The 21,766-nt window shown below is 37.9% G+C and overlaps 1 protein-coding gene and 1 pseudogene across 1 annotated transcript; one reads left to right on the forward strand and one right to left on the reverse strand.

The window, feature by feature from the left end:
* Positions 1-4,397: 4,397 nt before the first annotated feature.
* On the forward strand, positions 4,398-21,766 carry LOC139710515 (conserved oligomeric Golgi complex subunit 2-like). Its single transcript, XM_071622448.1, has 18 exons — positions 4,398-4,481; positions 8,362-8,523; positions 9,307-9,372; positions 9,828-9,908; positions 10,568-10,668; positions 10,789-10,894; positions 11,543-11,722; positions 12,196-12,317; positions 12,642-12,771; positions 13,489-13,628; positions 16,447-16,508; positions 17,101-17,267; positions 18,123-18,302; positions 18,794-18,869; positions 19,312-19,457; positions 20,173-20,309; positions 20,671-20,848; positions 21,375-21,766. Exons 1-18 carry the CDS (start codon positions 4,404-4,406, stop codon positions 21,471-21,473), a joined length of 2,211 nt encoding a protein of 736 aa, XP_071478549.1. The 5' UTR covers positions 4,398-4,403; the 3' UTR covers positions 21,474-21,766.
* LOC139710486 (uncharacterized) lies at positions 13,865-15,189 on the reverse strand (annotated as a pseudogene).

Raw genomic sequence — 21,766 nt, forward strand, 5'->3', positions numbered from 1 at the left:
GCAGGAGTCAATGTATTTACAAGTAACTTTTTTGCTTAGCCTTTAAAGGACAGAAACAGGAAAAATTATGCAGCGAGAAGGAAATTTGTCTAAAATTTTGGATGATTTATCTCAAAAGCTTGTGTTTATTTCTAAGTGTGTCATACTGGAAGAGATTATGGATTGCTTATGGACCCTCAAGTAACTTTTGGTACACTGTTCCTGCAATGTTAAAACAGTTTTGAGATGGCAGTGCAGGAGACCTTCAGACAATATTATAGCCATTTAATTTGCAAGTATAACACATTGGAAATGTGTTTCAATCTTCAAAAAACAAAGCAGAGAAGTATTTATAATTATTTATGAAATTCCTGTTAGATTGGCTATAGTTTGAGCCAGATCGCTGCAATGCCATTAGAGCATGGTGTAAAAGGATCACAATCGCTCCTCTTGTGGCTGCCGAGTAATGTTCTGAACGCATCATCTCAGCTCATGTTCACATACATGAGTTTGTCAATCTAAGTAATGAATTTTTATAACAAAAGTATCTCAATCATTTTTAAGTGTAAAATGATATATTTATATGAGGATTCAATCAACCTAGAACTCAAAACCTAATTTTCTATTAATATGGGAATGTAATTATGGCAACAACAACAACACGGCCATTACCACTTTTGATTGGCAATCCAATGTGCACAGTCTTTCAGCTATGCTTAGATACTTCATACTAATTAAAGCTGTGTACTTATGTATCTCCTGTAGTGAGCTGATATCAAATGCTTGTACTGTTTATTCCATATAAATTGTATATTTTGTTGTTTGCCAGATGTTTCAAAGCTTCTGAGATGGTAACAATATATAGCAGGGTTCAATTTATGAAGGTTTAGGGGTTTTAAAGATAATAATGAGTATCGTAATAATGAAGGGTATTTGTAGGGCCTCTCACCATTTTGTATGAGTGCTCAAATGGCTCAAAATATAAACCAGACTGCTGTGAAAATGCTTTCTTAGGTCATCTGTTTCATTGAGTCACATGCTTTTACCCTACTAGTTTTTCAGAAACTTATCTGAAATTGCTCTTTAAGAGGGATTGTCCTGTGTGACATTTATTTACTTGTACAATTATAGTGGACAGGTACCAATATTTGTTGGCCTTTAGGATGTGCAGATGGAACTTAGTTTCTATAATACCAAATTATATATGACAAAATTTTAGACCACCAAGAGGAACCTCATATAATGGCAGTTATGGCTTTGCCCCACTTTTCTAGTATGCCATTCAGTCAGAAAACCTTATGGCTATGAAAAAAAGAGCTTTGGTATGAAAATGTGAGTACAGCTGGCATCTCCCACCATAGATATTACATGTATTTCTATGTTCTTGTTGCTATTGCTGATTTTTCTGTGTGAATCAAACAAACAAGGTTGTCATAATGATGTAATTGTGAATGATGAACACATCTTTACTTCCCAAGGGTGGGGGGGGGGGGGGGGGGGGAATGTATTCAAAAAGCTAATAGTCTTGAGAGTTTATTTGTTATCATGTATTAAAACAGAGGACCCTCCTGTCTTGCAGAAGGTAAGAATGTTCTGTACAGTGCTGTTAAATTACTTTTTTTTAAAACCATGTGATACTGCAGTGTATAAACTATATAGTTGCTTATTAAGGTAAGTATTTTGATAAGAATCCTGTATTAGCTCACGAGAACATGTTACTTGTGAATTCATATTATATATGACTACATTTCAATACATTTTATGCTTGATTTCAAAATCAAAGTGTGATAATGACTATTGGGATAGAAATAAGATAACACTACTGTAGGTATAAAAGATGGTTCAAAAACTTTGCCCTGCAGAGAAAGTTGCTGTTAATGAAAGCAGTGTATCATGTTTTCAGTTACTGAATACTGTAAAACGATAATAGTTCATGTGCATATCAATTTGCAAGAGCCAAGATTCGCGAAATGAAAATGTATAGAAAGTTCCTGTCTACACTAAATGCATTGAATGCCAGCAGCAATTTGCGAAAATCTTGCTCTACAGTATTCACAAAATTTAGATGTAAACAATTAAGATAGATGCTAATATTGGTTGACCAAAAATAACATAAATGGTGGATGCATCTTACTTCTCAGAAGGATAGATAGCCATATTTTTTAATGTCAGACAATTGTGAGTTTGAGCTAGTGTCCATGATAAAGTATGACTTGTTCGTTGCTTTACTGGCATTATTCTGCTCATTTGCAATTGACTAGTATTGTACATAATGGATAGCATATACTTAGACATGGATTTTCATATACTGTCAGAATGTATATATGTTTGATATGTTTCTTTCTGAATGTAATTACTGTCTATGATATGAGCAATATAATCTTATCAAATCAAAATGAATCACTATCATATCCCTCTTTTATTCCAGAAAGGAGTGAACATATCTATTATGTATGTTCTGTTCATTTGGAAATTATAAGAATGCATCTCTTCTGTATGATAAACAAATATACTATGCACTGAGAGCCTCTAGATGAAATTATAGATTCCGAGGTGGCAGAAAATTTAATTGCCTTGGCATCAAATTGTGAAAACAACATCACGCAACAATTTTTTTTACCTCATTTACAAAAGTTCTGTATGCAAAAATAACAGCTTTTATAGAATACCATGAATGCTTTCATACATGTTTATATGATAGATCAATCTTTTTTAATTGATATGGTGTGTAAAGTGCTATCGATATCAATCTCATAAACTATTGTGTAAATCTTGTCCATGGTGATACACTGACTGTCTGCACTGCTTTATGTTAACATTTGATATTGTAAGAAGATTCATTAGAGGGATGTAAAACAAATATATCACACACTGTTTAGCTGCTTGTGACATTTTTGGTTCCCCAATGACAAAAATAGTCCTATTCCTAGCTCCTCAGAATCTGTAATTTCAATTTGAGCCTCTTGTGCAGTGCATGACATATTTGTTTTAGTATCAATGTAATTATAAACCCATTACCTGTGTGTGTGTTATGTGTGTGTGTGTGTGTGTGTGTGTGTGTTTGCAAGTGTGCATGTGTGTCCCTTTGTTACTGTACTCAGCCTATCTTCAATAAAAATATGGCAAGTACATGTATTATCATTCCAAATACCAGCCCTCGACTAGCTCACTTGGGCCACTGCATTTCTTTTTGGGTCACCAAAACATTTCAGTGGCTCAATGGGCCAGAGAGAGAGAGAAAAAAAAAGTAGCCCTGTGATATATTTATGTATCAAGACTCGACACAAACTTTTTTCTCTGGAGGTCTGTGGTGGACCACTAAATATATATTTGAATTTGAAATTTGGAAGCCTGAAAAAAGAGAAAAGAAAAAAAGAGTGTAGCGACCCGAAGTAAAAGGAAATAAAAAATTCATTTTTAACACCGATGTTAATTGAACTGTGTGTGTGTGTGTGTACATATATATATATGTATATATTCACAACAGTAGGTCAATATAAAAACTCCGTTAGAGACGTAACTTTGACGAATTTTCGCCCATAGGGCTTTGTCAAGTCAATATATACATTTGACATTTTATTTTGAAGTAGATATAAATCAAAATAAAAGATGCGTCGTTAGTGGTAGCGCGTCCATAACAAAATGCGCACTTACACAAATGGCGCTCAAAGGCGCACATTATTTATTTTGATTTATATCTACTTCAAAATAAAATGTCAAATGTATTGACTTGACAAAGCCCTATGGGCGAAAATTCGTCAAATTTACGTCTCTAACGGAGTTTCTATATTAATTGACCTACTGTTGTGAATCTATACTTTCTTAGGACTCCGAGCAGAAACCAATTGCTGTTATATATGTATATATATATATATATATATATATATATATTTATTTATTTATTTATTTATATATGTATATATGTATATATACATACTTATGTATGTTGTGTATAATAGAGGTTGGGACAATCTTCGTTTTACAATCCACTAGTGAACAAAACATACTTTCCAACACACACACACACACACAAAAAAAAAATGGTAAAGTGAACATATTCAAACCAAATCTAAAATTGCAAACAAAACTTTTCGTATCCTGGATATTGTCAGAGGGAAAACAATTATTCCGTAGGATAGGTCAGGCTGACATGTCAACAATTAACAGTGGCGGTCATAAAGCTTCCCCTGGGCCCTGACCAACTTTTGGTGCCCCTGCCCTCCCCCCACCCCCCACCCCCCACCCCCACCGCATCCGACACGATCGATCTCAGTACGTGCCCCCTTCGTTTTCGCAGCCGCCACCCCATGTACCCCGCCACCCCATACCCCACCACACACGACATCAGCTACGTGGCCGCTGCCCAAATACTGGCAGAAGAGATTCCGTCTCAGCGTCTCCAACCATTGAGAATCTACATTAAAATGGCTGTCAACTTTAACCTGCTACCTGTAGGAACAGACCAGGCTTCTCTCTGCTTCGAACAAGAAGTGTTTATGAGGGTGAGTAGGGAATATTTCATACTTTTGAAGACAAAACACTGTGCATACGTCAGTGCATACAGAATCATGAACAGAATATTTTGTAAGTCCCACCCGTGTAAATCTACGTAAGCTTAATTTGGACATTTGTTGTATGCTTGTTGTAGCCCTCGCCTCAGTTCAGGAACTACAATGTAACCCCGGGGCGCTCCTTGTACACAGTTCACGTTCAGCGTTCGGGCTGTGTTTCGCAGTTATTTAGGAACCAGATCCACTTTCAGACGGGAAAAATACTATGGATAATTATCTAGGATAAAATAAGTCACCACACAAAGCATATAAATTTATATTAATTTTATTTCAGTAGCTTTTCATATTTTTCTAAGTCTAAAAGTTAGAGTAGTATTTAAAATATCCCATTTGCGGCAGTTTAAACTTATGGGTTTTTCCACACTGTACACAAACCGGGCAAATCATTTTCAACCATTTCATATAACACAGACAAGATTATTTATAATCGCTATTGTTATCATAAAAGATATAACCCGGACAAACGCAGTGGTCAAGATTGACCAGGGCAAAAACCCAGCACAGTTTTCGGCAATATGCACCATAGTAGCTTGGCTTGCGGCAGACACGAAGTACAATTCCTATGCAATACGTGCGTGCTCTGCGATCTTCAGCTGTATGCCTTCACATGGCTTGCAAAACGTTCCGTAAGTGCCAATTCCCATTGCAAAAGCATGTGAAAATAGCTGGTGCGCATGCACCGGTTGCAAACGGGGATCGCAGTTCTGGCGGTGTTGTTGATGTCTTTCTCATGTTTTTCTGATTTTTTAATGGTAACATCCACTTCCAGAAAAAAATGGTGGCCCACATCTGCTCTCGAAAGTTCTATTTTAAGTGAGGACATATTTTCATATCCATGAATATCTGGAAAACAACAAAAAAATCCAGTTTCTTAGACCCTTGTTTCTTAACTATAATGTGAAGAAGTACTGAAAATAGAATTTGGGATGTGATATGTTGTCATTCAGGTGAGAAAATTTCACTTTTGTCTGAGATTGTGCCCATTTTATCGGCTTATTTTTGTAGATTGGTAGTGTGCTAGCATATGTGTGGTATGCATGTATAGAGTGTGTCGCTGTGTTTAGCGGCATATTATCGAATATGTTGTACCTGCCATGAACGGGCTCACGGCCGCATACTGCCATGGTTACTCTAGAGGGTTTTTCTTTTAACTAGCTAGTCTATATAGTAGAGGTCTATTTAACTAAGATGTAGTTCTACATGACGGTAGTCTTAGCCATGGTCTATGTAGCGTTGGTTAAATTTGAAATTTTTGTATGAATAGTTTACAATACTCAATGGACGAGACTCTAATATATTCACTCATACCCACTTGGCAGGGTTCGAAATTGGCGATGGTCCGCTGGCCATTGGCCACCCAAAATCACGTCGGACTAGCTAAAAATCATAAAATTCTGAAGTTACTAGTCCGTCTGGCTAGCCAAAATATTGCTTCAGTGTCAAAATTGATTGTAAGTAGTACGCCTGGCTAGTTTAAAAAAAAGTTAAGTGCGACCCCTGCTTGGCCCTCCCTCCCTGGGCCATGCTCAGTGCACATTACGAGGAGATCCGAGCGAGCTTCATTCAAAATTTTGCATTTCCTGAACTCCATTTCTTTTCTGAGTTCCAGCAGGTCAGGGTCTATGACATTGAAATATATTGGATTATTTGAACCCGCACCAAGGTTTGACTGTGCGCAAAAGCATATCGTCGCTGGGGCGATAAGACCTCGTATCTACAAAATGTCTAATGTTCAGGAGAGCCAAAAAACATGGCGGCCAAAGCACTGTGGCAAATGGGAAAGCCTTTCCTTTGGCATGCCGTGGTGGCTTCATTTTTGGAGTAAGACAGTTGGGATTTGGACAGGACATCACTTAACCCAATAATTCAAAAAAGTCATTTTCACCAAAATTGCAGATCTATACAAGGTCTCACATCACCCCAGCGACGATATAGGTTTCTACATGTAGCAGGCAGTTGAATCTTCGAGAGCATTGTGGTCAAATTATGGACGGCTTGCATTAAACATCTTTCATGGGCATAATGAGGCTAATCACTTTTACTAAGTTTTAAAACCTGCTGTCAGCTGATAACTGTGCAGATATGAGGTTCTGCAATTTTTAAAGTACAAACACCACTTGTGTTTGCTCATGTCACAGTCTTTGTGTGAAAGAAGATACTGCCAAATAAAAGACAGATGATTGGATTTCTGTTTAGCAGCTGGAATACCAGTAGATTTCCGTATCATTAACTGCATAATTCCACTCAGCCATATCTGGTTTTGTTTTGAATAACTTGGATGTGACTTATTCCATGATAGTGTTTTTAAAAGGGCATGCCAAGACCCAAACTATGCTGCATGTAGACTGCATTTTAAGATGCAGTGCAAAGTTTACATCAGTCATATCCTAACTTTTTATGCCTCCGCCACGAAGTGGTGCCGGAGGCATTATGTTTTCGGGTTGTCCGTCCGTCCGTCCGTACGTCCGTCCGCTTTCGTTTACGCGATAACTTGAGTAATATTTACTGGAATTTTACCAAACTTGGTCCAAGTATGAAGTATGATAGGGCAATGATTTGATTATATTTTGGGTGAAATCGGCTAAAGGTCAAAGGTCAAAGGTCAAGGTCAAGTCATGAAATTGTATCCGTTTACGCGATAATTCAAGACTGGATGGAGCAAATTTCACCAAACTTTGTTGGAGGATGTTGTATGATAAGACAATTACTTGATTAGTTTTTCAGTGAAATCGGACAGAGGTCAAAGGTCAAAGATCAAGGTCAAATCCTAAAATTTATCTGTTTACGTGATAACTCAAAACTGGAGGAAGCAGCTTTCACCAAACTTGGTCCAAGGATGATTTATGATGGGACAATTAGTTGAGTAGATTTTAGTGACATTGACAAGAGGTCAAGGTCAAATGCTAAAAATGTTGCTATTTTCCCCCATATCTATGCAATGCCCGCAGTTATTTTCTTGAAACTTAATGTAGACATGTACTACTGCGTAAAGATTCTCCAGAGAGAGTTTCATGTCATAAGGTCAAAGGTCAAAAGGTCAAAGGTTAGGTGAAAATGTTGCAATATCACTTTTCTCGCAAATGGTTCAATGTATCTTCATGGAACTTGGTACATATGCATGTACTGACTGGCAGGGATTATCTAGGGAATTTAGGGGTCATGGGTCAATAGTCAGGGGGTCAAAGGTCAAGGTCAACTCCTTAAAATGTTACTATTTCCCTCATATACTAGTATATGCAATGATAGCATTATTAGTTTTAAAATTTAATATATATGTACATATATTACTTAATAGAGATTCTCTTGGAAATTTCCAGCCAGAAGGTCAAAGGTTAAGGGTCAAAGGTCAAAGGTTAAGGGTCAAACTTAGAATAAGGTCGGTCAGAAGTCAAGTAAGAATTTTCAGTTCCCCAAATATGTGTACCTGCACTCTTTAATAGACAATTAGGTCAATTAAATAGCAAACCCAATTCGTGGAAAGTGAACATTCAAGATATTTCTGACAAACCTGTTATTTCGATATTTTGCCAGTTATGTGAAACTGTCATCACACATTGTGAAGACATTGTACTATACACCTGTTGGGAGAATCATGCATTATGGCGGAGGCATCAGTCGCCGTCGCGACATTTCTAGTTGGATTTATTATAGAATTGTAACGTGTTGATAATGATGTGTTACATGTAACTCTCAAAAGTGCAATTTCTGTTAAAGACAAGTGAAATAGAGGAGTAATGTCATATCAGGGTGTACAGCAAAACAGTGCATGCATAATGTCACCATTGAATTGATAAATGATACTTTTACACAGGATGACTTTGATGTGGATAGCTTCGTAGCAGAATGCAGACATCATGTGCAGCTGGAGACTCTGCGTGAAGATCTTCACATCTACTTTCGAACCTTGAAGAATGCCATGGTCGAACTCATTAATAAGGACTACGCTGACTTTGTGAATCTCTCATCGAATTTGGTATGTGAATTTCAAACTCTGCCAAATAAATTGTTTGTACCAGTGCAGTCATGATGCTATAAAAGCTAATATCAGAAACCACCCTGCCCATGCCAGACTTGATGAGTGCAGAGACACATCACTTTGGAAAATGCTCAACTCAGTCATGATTGGATGTCATGTCAAACTGGATAAGAAGCTTAGTAAACAAATTTGTACTTTTTGGAAAGGGTTGGGCATGAAATAGAATGTTGTTAGATGTGTTCGAGCACTTGCTTACCACCTACAAACAACAGCTGCATAGACATATCCCTTGTCAGCTCAAATTATCAACATGTCAAACATCACAGTGGGATAGAGACTGTATGTACTCTCTTCATCTTATGTTTCTTACTTTTGAGGAGTTTGTCCTGTCCAATAAGTGAAAGCAAAGATTTAACCCTGCGAACCCTGAATTATTTGACATATTTTGCATATTTGACTAATGTCAAAAATATGTCAAAATAAAAGTCAATAGATGTAGGAATTCGAACAAATCAAAATCACATAAAACTGATCACCTGAACGAAAATGGGGTCATGCAGGAGGTCATATCAAGCTGCAGTCACATGACGTGAGGTTGGTAAATTGGGCATTCGGGTTATTTTACTCTCTTGGCGAGGCCGGAAAAACCAGCCATTTGGGTTCAAAGGGTTGAAGACTTATAGTAAATGCCAACATTGTGACTTTGAGAAATTATTATCCTTTTTTTTCCCCCAAGTTTAAAGTTCCTTTGGTTTGTACTTTTGTATCCCTTATCTTAAGGTTGGAATGGACAAAGCCATTAGCAGTCTTTCAGTTCCTCTTGGTCAGCTTCGAGAAGAGGTCATGGTAAGTGGTCATGGTTAGTCTGTCAAGTATGTGTAAGTAGTAGAGGGAAAAATGATTTAGTGAATAATTGGTCAGCATACCATTACTCAAAATTGCTTCATATTTCGTATTTGTAGTACAGGTACAGAATGCTGCTACCTAGCTACCACCTATGTCCTATAAAATTTTCACATATTGATACTGCATTGCCTTTTGCTAAAGATTTTTCAAAGACCTTGACACTTCTTATTACATGTGATCATGTCAAGATTTGAATTTTATTTCCTTGATAGTTGATATTACATTGGAAACTTGCCAGCATATATCTCAATGAACATTGATATGCAAAAAGAAAAAAATGGAAAATAAGATGTAGAAGGAAAAAAATCTTTGATATGAATTGCAAAAAAGAAAGTATTCTTTAAAAGTACCTAATTTTTTATTTTATTTTATCTATTTTATTTATTTTTTGCCAGAGCGTACGTTGTGCCATGGATGATGCTATTCAGAGCGTGGAAGAAAAAATGACACAAAGGAACAGAATACGACAGAAGAAGGTAAGATGGCATTAGTTTCTCAAAGGTGTTTATAGGATAACAATTTTAAATATCACCAGTATGTATAAACCTAGAACCGTCTACCAGGTTTTGGAAGAAATTGTGTCTTGACAAAGCTTTGACATTTTCAGGAATACAAAACTTGCGTGAGTCCAAATAATGTGTGCACATTGAGAAAGGTGATGTACCTTATTTCCCAAGCTTTCGTCCTGAGTTTATCTATCAAGTGACAGATCTCCCCCCCCCCCCCCCACACACACACACATACAAACTTATTTTGTATACATATCATACAATGTATCATTCATATTCCCTCTTTCGATTCAAGGATGTTTTGGGTTGCATTGGCAAAAAGTTTGATTGGCTCTGAAAAGGCAGTATATGTGCATTCAACATTTGTGGTTTCAGTACAAGTAAATATTAAATGACAGGTGCTCTTGATTCAGTACTATTGCATGTATAGACTGCTTGTAAAATTAAATTGGAGCATTCTGTCATCAAGAGTCTTTTATTGATTTTTTAGCTTAATGTATGTTGTATTTCACATCATTAAAATGCTATCCATTCAGTGGCAATCATATTAAGTAAATAAGGGGTGACCTTCCAAGTAAACCTAAGTTTCATTTATTCTGACCTGCTATGCCTCTCATTTATCTTAGGCTTGTCTGCAGAGGCTGATGAACATTGTGAAATCTGTGGAGAAAATGGAGAGCATCCTTAGGATACAGGAGGACAGTGAGCAGCAAGAAGGGCAAAGCATGTAAGCCTCCACTGTTTACCCATCACTATGGCCTTTAATCATGTAGACATTATATTGTTTGTGTAATTTGAGTGTGATAATTTCTGATTAAATGTTGTATTGTCATATCTTTGTCTGCAGTGAACTCAGCGGCCAGCAGATTGAAAGGGTAGCCTCAGAATTCAACCAGCTCCAGTACTACGTCACGCAGAGTAAAGGATTACCTTTGGTGGAGAAAATCAGACCGGTAAATTTTGTGTTTCCAATGTATACTAGTTACCAATCAATGTGTGTGAACTTCCTGTAGCTGTTAGAATTGTCCACCTTGCAACCATCCTGTATGTTGCTCAGGTTTTCGTTTATTTTCAAAAGTGTGTGTTTTTTTAATTGAATGATAGTTTATGAAGGTTAGGAGGTAGCAATTTATACCTTTTTTACACAATTTGGAAAGGTATGTTGCTGATAAACATTTTTTTTTTTTTTTTTGGGGGGGGGGTTGTTTCTTTGGTTCTTTCTAAAGAATAGACTGTAGTTGTTGTGTTGTAACACATGTGAGAGTTCAACTGTCATAGACTTCGCTATCACAATCTGTCAGTCTTTACACACGTTCACTTTCTAACAAAAGTCGTAATTAGCATTTATATGTCAACTGTTCTACCATCTTCTGTTGCAGAGATTATGTGCATGGGTGTTATCTATGACCTTTGATACCTTAACATCACCTTCACCCGTTTAGGATGAGATCCGAGTATACTCGGGCAAGTGTCTATGGAAAATTTGTGTTGTAGCAAATTCAGCCCATCCTCAAAGGGTTAACTTTGTCAGTTTTCACCTTGTCCTCATTAACACTTGTTGCTTAAGTCTCATTAACCCCCATACATTCTTCCTTTGTCAGAGGATAGCTGCCATCACTGTCACTCTGCAGCACAGTTTGGAGAAGTCCTTCCGGGAGGGACTGGAGGCTGGAGACTGTGATGTGCTTCGTCAGTGCCTTCGGACGTATGCTACCATTGACAAGATGAGGGATGCTGAGGCCCTCTATAGAATGATTGCTGTGAAACCATACATGGATGAAGTGAGTTGTGCTTAGTCTGTACATTCATCATTGCTGTCATTATTGTTGTCATCATAAACACTGTCATTGTCTTGTATACTCCAGCCCTAATGTGTTCTGGAAAGCTGTAGTCACAGAATGCAACTTCCCTTACCACAGAAGTGTTGTGAACATATCAGCTTAAAGTAAAATTGTATAATAAAATAGTTTTGAAATAAAACAAATGACACAAATAAAGAGCAAAGAACAAAGAGTTAGGTAAGTAAATTAGACATTATTAAAAGGCAAGATGAAATAGTTAGTACTCTAGTGCAAGTAGTAGTTTCATGCATCCAGTGTAAACAGTGTTTCTGATTGTGCATACATTTTGGAGTAGGAGGAAGGAATATATTGCGTGGGAACATATTCTGTGTGACCTTTGCTTGAATAACAACAACAACAACTTTTGTTTTGTTTTGGTTTCTTGTGGGATGACTTTATCTTCCCTCTATCAGGTGATCAGTGAAAGTTTTCTGCAGAACCACCCTCAAGGCTTAAAGGGAATGTATTCAAGGATTCTAGACTTTATACCCAAGCACTGCGAACTCATCCGAAGGGTGACCTCACCCAGTCAAAGGTCAGTTGAGACAATTCTGTTTTTGTCATTTTATTCTTTCTGTCTCATCTCTTTTCATTTCCTTCCTTCATATGTCTGGACATTTGGTATATACAATCTGTGTGGGCATGAGGATGTGCTGTTAAAGCTGAAGTATGGTTACAAGGGGAAAAAAAATTGTTGCTGTTTATTGTTGTGTGTATAGAAGATGAAGAGTATGTTTCGGCACATGATTTTTTAAATGTTAGTTGGTGAAAACTCTTGAGTCTGAGAGCTGAACACCAGCTTTCCTCGTCCAATTTGAATCATAGACCATAAGTTATTGTTAACCCTCTCTGTTTATAGCACATCTGGTCAGGAGATAGTCAGAGGCTATGACTTCCCTGTCAATGCAGTGTGGCCTGAGGTTGCCAGCAGCCTAGAGATGAGAACACCTCTCATATTTGCCCCTGGAAATCCTGATCTCTTCCACCAGGTGAGGTCAATTGGCACTTGTGGAGACGGCTGTACTTAAGGATGAAATATGTAGGAATGTTTACATTGTAAATCACTGTAAAATAGATGTTACTGAGTTAGACATGTGTGCAAGAATATGAGCCATATAATTGCAGCTTGTTGGAGGAACGTTGAGGTCATTTTAAATATATTGAATGTAGAAGGAAATGAAGTATTTAGAGCTAGCTCTCCAAAATAAAGTACAATAATGTGTATGCTCCTAACAGAGATTATTAGGAACTAGAAGAATTTAGTGATAAATGCTTGGGTCACTTTTTGGATACTAATATGCGAGAGCCAGAATACACCTGTATGAAGAATTTGAAAATGCCAGGGTAGTTTTACAAGATTTGTTTTGGCTTTTGCATGGATTGAATTTGTTCTCATGGTTTTGTTAGAAAATTTCAATGTTTGTTTTATTTTCTTCTGGACTAGAAAGGTTTGACAATATGTACAAGATAGACCATGTACCATAATTGTAACTAGAACTAGCTCAGGTGTGATATTATTAGTCTGCAAGCATCATTGTGTACAAACTCAATCACTCATATTCTAAGAAATTATGATCATTAAAACTTACAGCAGCAGTTTGTGGGTTATCTGTCAAAATTGTAGGAGAAAATATGTCAGTGATAATGTTGAGCAAATGACTTTGAATGTTAGAGTTGAATGTGATTGGTTTTATTTCTCCCATCAGAGATTCCTGCTGACACAGGACTTCATTGAGGGTTTCGAGCGCCAGTGTGGCACCCAAGCCAGTGTACGATGCCTGCGCAGTCATCCCAGCTACAGTGCCTTCATGACCAAATGGAGCCTACCTGTTTACTTCCAACTCAGGTGTGAATCATTGTCAAACTGGGGTGTCATGGTTCTCCCATTGAGGAGCTGAATCATAGTGCATGGCATGTTCCCTTCTGAATACTCTTTTACAGTGCATTGTTTCCACCCCATACAACAACAACAATAAAGAACAAGTCCAATTATAAGAAGCAATCCAACAAAATGCTAATAAAAAAAAATGAGTGCATGCTCTATCATGCACTATACTGGATTAAAGAACAACAAATACTAGATTATCCCAAGTGCCGTTTTGTTTCATGGAGGCTGCAGTTGTGAACAGGAAAGTGCATTGGAGAGCTCACAGTTGTATTGATGTTCACTGGAGATGGAGTTGGCAGACTTTGATCCAGCTGTGGTGATTGTGGTGGGGATGGAGGTGCACCTGTTGTTGTGCTACTAGTAGGCCTAGGTCTTTCTGCGTGCTGTATCAGCAGCTGTGGTTTTGCAGTGCCAGAAATAGTACTAGGTCTTGATGACGCCAAATGGGAGGTTGACCGTACATTCACCTTTTCAGATCTGCTTGTGATAGTTAAGCTCATTATCCTTTTCTGACTCTGCTCTACTCTTGAGTAATACTTGATGCTGGACTCTGACTCATGTCCAGAAATAGACATTATATGCCGAGCTTCAAACCCAGCATTATCAAGTTTGTTTATAGCTGTTGCACGGAGACAGTGATTGGTGTATGCCCTGAAACATGTGGCTTCCCTTGAGATAACTGCCATTTTATTTCTGAGTGTATTCAGGCCCACAGCTACATTGTCGTACCAAGGGTTACATGCAGGCCTAGTTGCCTTTGGTCGTTGCCAAAATGCTTCATGTTTTCCATTCATATGAGATATGTAATCACAAAACGATATGACAGGGCAATTGGACTCACCCTTTCGTACATGCGGCCACATTGACTTTTTTCATCATCGTCATCAATGTGATGGTTCTTCTTGGTCATGTCTTGATGTGAATGTATCACTGATTGACTGAATCTCTCGACACAGCAATGTCACCCTTTTTCATGTGATGGATATTTTTATGACCCCTGTTGCACAGATGTAGCATGAGATCCAGAAACACCTTGTTCTGCAAACCTTTTGGTGTTGTGTGGTCAGCTACAGAACTTTGTCTTATTTTGTTCATGTCCTCTGCGGTAATCAGATCTTTATGTCGAACAGGAACTATCCTCCTTGCCGTTATCGTGTGGAGGACCGTGCAAAATATTTCACTAGATGATTGGAAAGCATCATCCTGAGTATTGTCAACTTGGTGATGTATTAAAAAGTACCAATGACGTCCATATCGAAGAGTAATCATGGAGCACTTAGCATACAGCTCCCCGTTGCCTCTGCATACGTCTGCGTAAAATGGCCGGAAAAAAAGTGTTAAATTTTGGAGAAGTAAAATGCTAGATTGGCTGAGAGAAATCCAATTTCTTCTGTTTGCAGTATGCTCTCAAAATACCTAGGGAGTGATTACTAACTTCCTTGGTTTTTCTAGAATCCTTCCCATCAACGATAGATTCCAATTCTGCCTCCGTAAGAGAAAGAAATTGCTAATTATCCATGTTATCTTGCCCACTGTCGCGAAGAAGTAAAATCACCATTTTGACAGATGACAGCATAGCAACAGTGTCCGATGGTTTTTCTTTAATAATATATTATCGATCATTAATACTAACAGTCTGCTCAAAAATTTCTACCGATAAAACCGCACAACTTTCTTCTCTCTGTGATTGATATCCTTAAAAGAGGTTTTTTCTTGGGATAATATCAATAGTAGTAATAATAATAATGATAATGATAATAATAATGATGATGATGATGATGATGGTGGTGGTGGTGGTGGTGGTGATGATGATGATGATAATAATGCATTTATATAGCGCACTTTCCATATACGTACATGTTCAAATGCGCTTTACCATCGGATTATTAACAATAATGAAACAAGTGAGTTTTTAAGATGTTTTTTGAAGATGATGAGAGATTGCTGGTTGTGGAGAGTTTGGGGTAGTTGATTCCACACAGATGAAAATGCTTTATCACCAATCCCCAAATGAGCAATTGTAAACAAATAACTCATCCCCTATTTATTAACATAGGATTTCCCTTGCCAAAATCAATGGTACAGTATGGATATAGCTTAGCCCTATGCCAAAATTTTCACATGATCTTGTGATGCATTCTTACTAATACTTGACCTATTTCATTTTTTAGTACTACTGTAAACGTGGAAATTTTCGGGGTACATTAATTTTCACGGATTTCGCGCTACGTTCGGCTAGCGCGAATTCAAAAACGCGCGAATATATCTTCGCAATTTTCTATGCACATTTTGAACGGCCTGGTGCGCTTCGTCGATGATACTGCTACGTAGTACAGACGTGTTTACGCATATAGAAGTATCATCGCACGCACCGAGCCCACGGCCGATTGGTGTGCTACATCCCCGCGACTACAGTACTAGTCCTACAGTACATGTCGAGTAAAATACATGCACTATGTCGTTGAGCGCTTGTACTCGCACTCGCGCCGCTCGCTACGTCGCTTATCGTACGCTGGCATCGCTGGATGAAAACAGCGACTGTGTATTAACCCGCTGCGGAGCGCGAATTTAAGAACCCGCGAATATGTTTTCGAGCCGCTCAGCGCGAAAAATTAATCGCGCAAAAATATTGACGTTTACAGTATTTGAAATTGTGTAGCAATTCCATGTACACAGACATTTTATGAAATATTGTCATTTATAAGAAATATAATTGTCAGATCCAAATGGATTGAATCTATCGATTATATTTAATTTTCTTCTGTATATCATGCAGATTCCAGGAGATAGCTGGCCAGTTTGAGGTTGCACTGATGACAGCATTTAACCCTGCCCCAGGTACGTTGTATGAAAAACAAAATTTAAAAACTGAGGGAACTGTATTGTGTCATTGCATGAGCTGACAGCTTCTGTGCCCCATGTAGTGAAGTATGAAAGCTGTATTTATTGATTCGTTCAAATTGTACAATATGGCTCATTTAGATTTGTAAATGGAGCATTTAGTATTTTTCACTCACCTTATATGAAAATGGATTATTCTATTAGCTATATGTGATGAAGTGCCAAACTTTAATGGTTGCCACAGGTTTCTGAACACTTACAGGAAAAGTACATGCATGTGAGGCAAAATCTGTTACCAGTTCCTTAATGTGTCGTGAGAAGAAATTATGTTAGATACTTTGATGTCAGTTTTGAGATGCATAGATGGAATATGATAAAACAAAATCATATAATAAGGAAGCAGTTATTACAACTTAGAGCTGTTTATTTCAATTTATTTTTACATTGAGAGACCAAAAAAAAACACACCAAATAAAAAAAAAAACAACCCAATAAGAACTGAGTGAATGCCTTCTACTGATTACCAGAGTTGACATCCTGATAATGATATGTGTCCAATTACATTCTCTGTTCCCCTCTAATATCTAAGATGGCTCCAGTCACCAGCTGATGGCTTCAGAGGTTCTATGGGAGTGCCTGCAGCGATGTTGGCATAGCAACGTGTTCCTGACTCCACTCTGTCACAGATTCTGGAAGCTGACCCTACAACTTCTCTCCAGATATGCAGTGTGGGTTGATGACGTCTACAACACAGAGGTGCATACCCAATATTCTGAAGTAAAACCAATTCAGAATCATTGAGACATTTAGAGTGAAATTTGGAGTACCTACATAGTTTAGATTACATCATATTACTGTCATATGTGATAATTTGTGCAACAAGGTTGACATTTTTGCTGATATGTACATATGTTCAATAAAAGTCATCCACACTGGTGCTATTCAGTGTTTGTTTCATGTAGACATATGTTATATAGTTCAATTCAGTGCATACTTTTGATTGAATAACAACATGTACTGGTGTTTTCTCTGTGGAATTGAGTTGCCACATCCTCCTGTGGAAGTGTACCTAAAGACATAAGCAAAATAACAACAACTAGAAAAGCACTCTGAGTGTGCAGACCTCCGCCAAGCAGCTCTTTTCCACCACCTATCTTGTTCTTCCATAGAGTTCAGTGATTTCCACCCATACATATGCATGATAAAAATTGCCCGAATTCCCAATATAGAAGCCTTTTGTTATGTCATCAACCCTCAGCTGCGCGGCACGCCTCGCAGTAGAGCACGCACCTTAGTGCGCGTCTGAAAACCTCAAAAATGTGCAGCTTGAACTCCCAAGTTCATTGACCCTACCTGCCAAAATATCAAAAATCCTTCATAAAATCCATAAAAGTTTCCGGATCACTACCAAAATGTAATCATCTGTTCCTTGTGTCATTCTGAACCTTTCCTGGAAGTTTCATCTAAATCCGTTAACAACTTTTTGAGTTATTTTGCACATGGACAAACAAACAAACAGTAACGAAAACATAACCTCCTTCCTTGGCGGAGGTAATAATGATAAACCATGAGACTTTTATTGTGATAAGTGTGACATGATTCTCTCTCTAGGTCACAGAGGAAGGGAGAAAAGCAGCTGAAGAGAGGAGGCAGGCGGCTGCAAGACCCGAGCCCAAGGCTGAGGGAGACACTGGACAGACAGCTCCCTCTCCAGTACCTGTGGGCCCACCACCAGTGACCCTGGCCCAGCTTGTTAGACTTGTGGCTGATGTTGATGGTGTCACCTCGAAGGTAGAAACAACTGTATAGAAATCACCTCATGTTCCAGGGATATTACAGACTGCATGACTTTACAAACCAGCAGGACTTACAGTGATAACAGAATTGAGCAGTAATAGAAATTCAATGCAACGTATTGGGCAGTAGATTCGTAAAGCAGCAGTTAAAAGAATGTCACACATTGGATAAAAATTTCTTAATTAAACCTTAGATTTCATAGTCATGGTAATTGCCTTTGTTCCATTTCGCCTCAGAAATTGCATGGTCATGTGAATAAAGGTAGATCATTATATTAAGGTAGATCATTAAAGACAAAAGGCTGCTTTGAACTTCAATCATACTGTGTATCTGGCATACATGATATATTCATATGACATTTAGTCAAGAAAAACAACTATTTTCATAATATTCTTTTGCAGTCAAAAATAAATGAAAGAAAAAAATTCATGAAATTAAGCAGTTCATTTTTCCTACTTTTTGTTTAATCTATATTTATTTTTCAGCTTTCAACTTTCTTTGAGGAGCATGTCAAACCCAAGTTGGTGCTTGTAAATTGTTCCGAGTTCACAGTTCTCAAAGGTAAGTCTGTCTCAGAATGTAATACTAATGCTGTAGAATTGATAATAGGCGGTGCAGTGACATCATACAAATGGAAAGGACACACAAACATATTTCAACATATCTAGAACGGAGCAATTGGAAATGTCTTCATTCTTTTTTCAAGAGGAAAGTGCAGATATGCTCGTTTTATGTGAGCCCTACTGCATGACATGATGTGAAACTGGCATATGTGATCAAATTTTAAGTATGAAACTGGTTGATTGAAAAGGAGATTCATGTTGTCCCTACTTAGTGAACTCATATACTGACTACTGCATTAAAAACTCCCTTATTTGCTGAATGTCAAGTATACTTAGCTGAGCTCAGTGAGGCTAGACATACTTTCAGTGTGTGGCATTGTCAAAGTCCGTCATCGCAATTGTTCCACCATGGACACTATCCTTTTCCCGAACACGTCCAGATGCCGTGAGTGACAGTGCCACAGCCATGACGAGCCGCCTTGGAGCCATTAGTGAGCACCTCACCCAAGAGATCTGCCTCCTGTGTGTGGTCCACCTCAAGGGTGCCAATGACATTCCACGCCTCTACCGCAGGACAAATAGGGAGGTATGAAAGGAGAGGCCAGCATGGCTGCAGTTTTGTTTTGCAGTGTGAAGGTGCTTACTATGTTTATTAGGTGGTAGACATTTGTTTCCTTCTGAGAGTGTAAATACTGGTCTGTCACTTTCATGTGCTATATCAATCTATGAAGAATGTCTTTATGTGACCTTAATTTTCTGTGTGTAAGTTGCAATATTGTCTTCAGGGCTTGCCTTTGTACATTAGATAAAGTGAATTCTATAACTTGAGAACCGTGTCAAAATGACCATCACACCTGTGCAATACGGTGCACTCCCATTAAAGCGAACACGGTTATAACAAAATTCCAGTTATAACAAAGTAAAAATTTGCGCTGCAATGTTTTCCACTCGATGTATTTTTATTGTTTATTTGTTCGGTTATAACAGAATTTCAATGTAAAGAAAGAAAACTGCCGGTCCCAAGGACTTCGTTATAATGGAAGTCCACTGTACCTTAAAAATATGCTGTACATTATCACCCAGCAGTTTTTGCTAAGTCTTTCAACAATTTTCATTCTAGGAAAATATTTTAACCCCTTGTAATTTCGTGAGATAAATATTGTGGTAGGAATGTAGAATGTATAAGAACAGTCTCTTAGTCTATAGGAGTGTGTACTCTGTCTTCCATGTTTTCATGACTGTGCGATTCTCTTCTACGATTGTATCGTCATCACCGACTGTTTGCATTTTTTGTTCGTTAGGTGCCAAGTAAGCCGTCTGCATATGTATCCAGTGCCGTGAAACCACTGCAGACCTTCCTTGAGGAGCACCAGACTATCTTATCAGCTAAAAGGAGGAATGAAGTAATAATGGCAGTCATCACCAACATCAGCAAACAGTAAGTACATCTTCTGAGTATCAGGAGTCGGCTGAAACAAGTGGTGTAGATATTTGTTTGTTCATCTTGTATTTTTTACCTCTCTTTTCTTTATATCTGAGTATGTCCATCATTGTCTTTCTGAATCAATTTCTGTAATCATATTTCATTTCTATAGCTTCACTACTTCTTTGATTTCTTTCTTTTATCATCCATCTTGCATTCATATTACTCCATAAATGGACAAAGTATCATAGCATGAGATATTGACTGCTTTCATCACACATGAATTTGGATGATCTAGCATGTGCTGCAACTCCTATCTCACTAAGGACAAGTAAGAATAATTTGTTACTTTATGTGTGTGCTCTACCATCACTAGATACCTTGGCATTGGCTCAGAGCTTCTGACGTCTGTCAAGAAGATGGAGGACAGCCTCAAGAGGCTCAAGGCCTTGAAGAAGTCTGGTGCGACGTCAGCGACCTCCTCCCAGGGCATGACTGACGATGACAAGATTCGCCTCCAGCTGGCCCTTGATGTCAGGTTCTATGGTCAGCAGGTGAGGGTCTCATCACGTTTGTTCTTGGACATCCTGGTCATGTGACCATGATGTGTTTTTCAAAGTGTCCATGTTTTTTTTTCATAAAATAATCGAGGAGTAATGTACTTATTAGCAAGTGGCACTGCAATTGCTTAAGTGAGGCAACTTGATTTAGCCCAAAAGGAAGACATATTTGATGACATTTTGATATTTGTCATGGCAGAACTTATCATATTCATCACTTGTCTGATTGATTTTTTCCTCCTGCTTTTCCAACCAACTTTGGTTTGTGGACACAGTTTCTGTTTCCCAGGTATGTGTGCAATTTCCTCAAACGAAAGAAAGGTGTTTAAAGACAGTCTTGACGAATTTCTTGTGTATTATATACTGTATTTTTCCTCAATAAGGTTTGTAACTATATGAAGGCTTCAGATATATTTATTGTGTTTGAAACTTGTCTCTGATCACAAGTGTGTATGTGTCTTTGATTAGATTGTTCAGTTAGTAATAAGATTTTTTTTTTTTTGACAATTCTTCCCTCCAGATTGATCTTTTGGGACTTTCATCTGGTGAGGTAGCTGCTTACCAGGAGTTGAGTCACCTTGTCGAGGCAGCTGTCGGTCAAACATCATCAGCAAATTAGTCTTGTGCTCCAGCAGGCTGAAATAAGACACAAAACTGTCTGCTCTTTGTAAACTAATGCGATATGAGGAATATGACTATTTCTCGACGGGGACATCAAGAGGATAGCAAATAAATTAGAACTACGAGATCAATATGTCCTTTTGTTCTCCATTTGACAAGAGACTGAAATGTGTAAAATACATGAGTATAATCTTTATACTTGCCTGTTTGAAACTATTTGTGGTATGATAATACACGTACAATGTGTAACAATCTTGCAGGGGTCTCTTACTCTCCAGAAATTTTGCAAAA

This window comes from Diadema antillarum, unplaced genomic scaffold (genome assembly GCF_040938485.1).
Source record: "Diadema antillarum isolate AM-2024a unplaced genomic scaffold, OU_Dant_1.0 seq00001536_RagTag, whole genome shotgun sequence".
In the NCBI taxonomy this organism is placed as follows: Eukaryota; Metazoa; Echinodermata; class Echinoidea; order Diadematoida; family Diadematidae; genus Diadema; species Diadema antillarum.